General features: G+C 46.7%; 1 protein-coding gene across 1 annotated transcript; it reads right to left on the reverse strand.

Moving 5' to 3' along the window:
- Positions 1 to 814: 814 nt before the first annotated feature.
- LOC111157201 (G protein-coupled receptor 119) lies at positions 815 to 1,822 on the reverse strand. Its single transcript, XM_022518494.1, has one exon. The coding sequence runs from the start codon at positions 1,820 to 1,822 to the stop codon at positions 815 to 817; it is 1,008 nt and encodes a 335-aa protein (XP_022374202.1).
- Between the last annotated feature and the right edge of the window lie 2,358 nt (positions 1,823 to 4,180).

Genomic DNA, 4,180 nt, shown 5'->3' on the forward strand with positions numbered 1-4,180 from the left:
AAGATTGGCTATTTCCGAAGACACAATGTTTTGAACACCATGAAGTGTAAAAGAAGAGTGGCTGTAGATTCTAATTCAGGTTCCTACATTTTAGGCAAACTCACCACCTAAAAAGTCTGATTCACATCAGGGAGGGCAGGACTTCTCACTTTATTATAATCAGTCACTATAGTAAACAGAAGGAACCACCTTGTTTTCTCTAGAACTGCGCTATCTGCTATGGTAGCTACTAGCCCTGTCATTACTGAGCTTTAGAAATCAGACTAGTTTGGTTGGAGACGTTCCGTAAAGGTAAAATACACACGAGATTCAGAGATTTAGCATGAAAAACACAGTGTAGTAATTTTATATCGATTACATATTGAAATATTTTAGATACATTGGGTTAAATGAAACATTAACATAAATTTTGCCTAGTTTTTTTCTTTACCTTTTTAACATATAGTTACTTGAACATTTAAAATTATATATGACTTGCATGATATTTCTATAGGATAGTGCTGCTCTAGTGCATTCAAAACTAGGATTTGATTTTTTAACATCATTTCAGTAGTACATTTCTTTAAGTAAGTATACCTGTACGGGAGAAACAGAGTCATTGCAAAAGAAAGATAGGGAGGAATAGAGATTTGCAGATGAGGAAATGGATTACAGAAAAAAGTCAGCACCCTACCTCAGTTCCTCTCAGTCTGGGGTAAGGGGTGGTCAGCTGCTGAAGCAAGTACTCTCATTCCCCTAGCTCCATCTGATTTCCTAGTTGGGGTGCAGAGAGGGGAGGGAGCAGGCACTTGGAAAATTCCCTGCCCTTACCTTCTTAGCCATCAAGATCTGAGTGGGAGATAATGGCGATAGGATAGGAATTTTCCCTGGGCCCCTTCGGGCCACCATATCTGGCTGAGAGAAGAAGGAGACATGAGGCGAGCCCCTTCTTCACTCCCAGGGCCATCTGGTAGAGCTGCTGTCGCACCTCCTTCTGCCAATAGGCATAGATGAGTGGGTTGAGTAGGGAGTTGCCCACACCGAGCAGCCACAGGTACCGTTCTAGCACCAGGTAGAGGTAGCACTTCTGGCAGGCCACCTGCACAATGCCAGTGATAAGGAAGGGGGTCCAGGACAGAGTGAAGCTCCCAATGAGAACAGCCACAGTGCGGACAGCTTTGAAGTCGCTGGGATTCCGTGGAGGCCGGTATGCCCCGGTCATGGCTCCTGTGTGTTCCATCTTTCGGATCTGCTGGCTGTGCATGGAGGCAATCTTGAGCATGTCACAGTAGAAGAAGACAAAGAGGAGCAGGGCTGGGAAGAAGCCAACGCAGGAGAGGGTCAGCACAAAGCGTGGGTGAAACACAGCGAAGAAGCTGCAGGTACCGTGGTAGGTAGTCTGCCGGAATGTGGGGACTCCCAGTGGGAGGAAACCAATGAAGTAAGACACCAACCACAGCCCGGCAAGGCAGGCCCCAGCCACGAACCCATTCATGATCTGGAAGTAGCGGAGGGGCTGCTTGATGGCAAGGTACCTGTCTAAGGCAATCAGCATGACCGTGAGGACAGAGGCAGCGGCGGAAGAAGTAACAAATGCCATCCGAAGGCTGCACAGGGTCTTCTGTGTGGGCTGAGCTGGGCTGGAGAGCTGGTCTGTGACTAGGCCAGAGATGGCCACACCAAGCAAGGTGTCAGCCACCGCCAGATTCAAGGTGAAGCAGAGACCGACACCATCATTCTTGTGGATCAGCAACAGTACAGCTGCGGCCACTAGCACATTGACAGCAATAATGAGGGAGGCGAGGACAGCAAGGATCACTCCAAACGGCAAAGATGACTCCATGTCTTGAAGTGGCAGGATTTCCACTTACCGGGGCATGCTGTCTCTCCAGCTCCAGTTCTCACGGGCTGGGGGAGGAAGAGCGTTGTTCAGAGCCACAGCTAAGCCCTGGCTGCCACTGCAGATCTGCCATCTGCGAGATCCTGCCAGTCCCTATGAATCTCACTCTTTCAGTCCTCAGCCTCTTGCCTCTCCCGCTGTCTGAAGGCAACAATCCCAGTGCGGACCTCCCCCTGGACCCTGAGCTAGTCCCTCCCCCTCCAACATCCGAGTTACTAGACAACTCCCAAGTACCTGGTGCATACTGTCTCCCCAGGCTCTCTTCCTTTGTTGATGCTTCAAGGACTTTTTTGGAGGGACTGGGTCAATCATCAGGTCTCCTGTCTGGCAGAAGATATAATTGACTCTAATCACACTTGTTCTTTCTCCATAGTTTGATATTAAACTTCCACTTCTTCTTTTCCTAAGCCTCAAGGACCAGCTTAACAGCTAATCTCGGCTTAATGAAGCATTTACTGAATAACGAATTCTCAGTCACTACTATTACTGCTTTCAGTCAAGCAGGATGACCATAATCAGCTGAAGTGGGAAGTGAGGGCAGGCAGGCAATTTCAGGGCCCAGCATGCTTTCAGGGGAGTTACCACACATTTAAGCTGTTTGTTTGTTTGTTTGTTTTAATCTTTTGTTTCCTAACACCCCCGGATTCTAATTCTCTCAAATAGCGTGTGCTGTTCCCCCCTTTCTCATCCCTCAGAAATCAGCTGATTCAGGAGGGCAGGAAAACAAAAGGAGAGAATTGCTAACAGTAGTTATTCAGTTTATTATTTTTTTATTATGTTAGTTACCATATGTTATTCAGTTTAGAATAGATCCCACTCCCTGTCTAAAGCTGCTCTCCGGGGATGCCTGGGCGGCTCATTCAATTAAACATCTGGCTTTGGCTCAGGTCATGATCCCAGAGTCCCGCATTGGGCTCCCTGCTCATTGGGGAGCCTGCTTCTCCCTCTGCCTGCCACTGCCCCTGCTTGTGTGCTCTGTCACTGACAAATAAATAAATAAAATCTTATTTTTAAAAAGCTGCTGTATGTTGTGTATACTCATTGCAGACATGTCTCTGATCACAAGTGGTGGCTGCCAGCCTTGCCCTTCTTGATCCTGTAGACCCAGTGTCTGAGACAGGAGAAGAAGAGGTGGGCTGCATTCTGGAAAGCGTCTGTTCTCATGTTTGGTTGTGGAATTTTCCATTTTCCATTGCGGATAGCGTTAGGCTGAAGGGCGGCAGTGTTGCTGAAGCAAGTGAGATGTGCTCAGGCTGGGCGCTGTGTCGGTCACTCCTATTTTAGGTTGTACATCCATTTGTTCGTGTACATTAGAACTAACCTTTTGCCTGCCACTCTTGGATACCAAGAAGAGAGGGGTGGGGAGAAGAGTGGTTTGAAGTGTATTTACTCTGTTCAGGTGAGAGCACAAATGGGAAAGGTTAGTGTTTTAAGTGAGGGAGTGGAGAGCAAGGTACAGAGTTGGAGGCAAATATTATATTCCAGGATGTTTTGACAGTCTGAGAGGACCTCTGACAGATGTCTCTTCTACAAAGGAGCAGAAGGGCCATGGTATGGGGGCTCAGTATCCCAGCTGCAAGTCTGAGAACAGTTATTCTTTGGTAGCCTGCCACCGCCCCCCGCCCCCCTCCATTAGGAAGCTGACTTTAGTTGCTTGGTACCTGGCCTGATATTATGCTTGGATTGAAGGTTGTGCTCTTGTTTCCTTAGCGCTTGAGTCCATGAATGGACTCAAGATGGTCCTTTTGAAGCCCATGCTCAAACTGGAGAGTGTGTCAGAATTCCATGAAGGGGGATATGCATGTTTGTGCCCACATTCTTGGGCCTCACGTAGAGTTTTGGGTTATTTATGGCTCGGGTGGGCCTGAGAATCTGCATTTCTTTTTAAAATTAACATATAATGTATTATTTGTTTCAGGGGCACAGGTCTGTGATTCATCAGTCTTACACAATTCACAGTGCTCACCATAGCACCCTCCCACCCCCGACCCCTCCAGCAACCCTCAGTTTGTTTCCTGAAATTAAGATTCTCTTAAGGTTTGTTTCCCTCTCTGGTATCATCTTGTTTCATTTTTCCCTTCCTTCCCCTATGATCCTCTGTCTTGTTTCTCAAATTCCTCATATCAGTGAGATCATATAATAATTGTCTTTCTCTGATTGACTTATTTCACTCAGCATAATACCCTCTAGTTCCATCCACGTTGTTGCAAATGGCAATATTTCAATTTTTTGATGGCTGCATGATATTCTATTGTGTATATATATACACCAAATCTTCTTTATCCATTCATCTGTTGATGG

Source organism: Enhydra lutris, unplaced genomic scaffold (genome assembly GCF_002288905.1).
Source record: "Enhydra lutris kenyoni isolate GAN:26980312 unplaced genomic scaffold, ASM228890v2 scaffoldscaffold53, whole genome shotgun sequence".
NCBI lineage: Eukaryota > Metazoa > Chordata > Mammalia > Carnivora > Mustelidae > Enhydra > Enhydra lutris.

Coding starts and splice junctions, on each gene's coding strand:
- LOC111157201 (XM_022518494.1), bottom strand. CDS start 1,822: ATGGAGTCATCTTTGCCGTTTGGAGTGATCCTTGCTGTCCTCGCCTCC.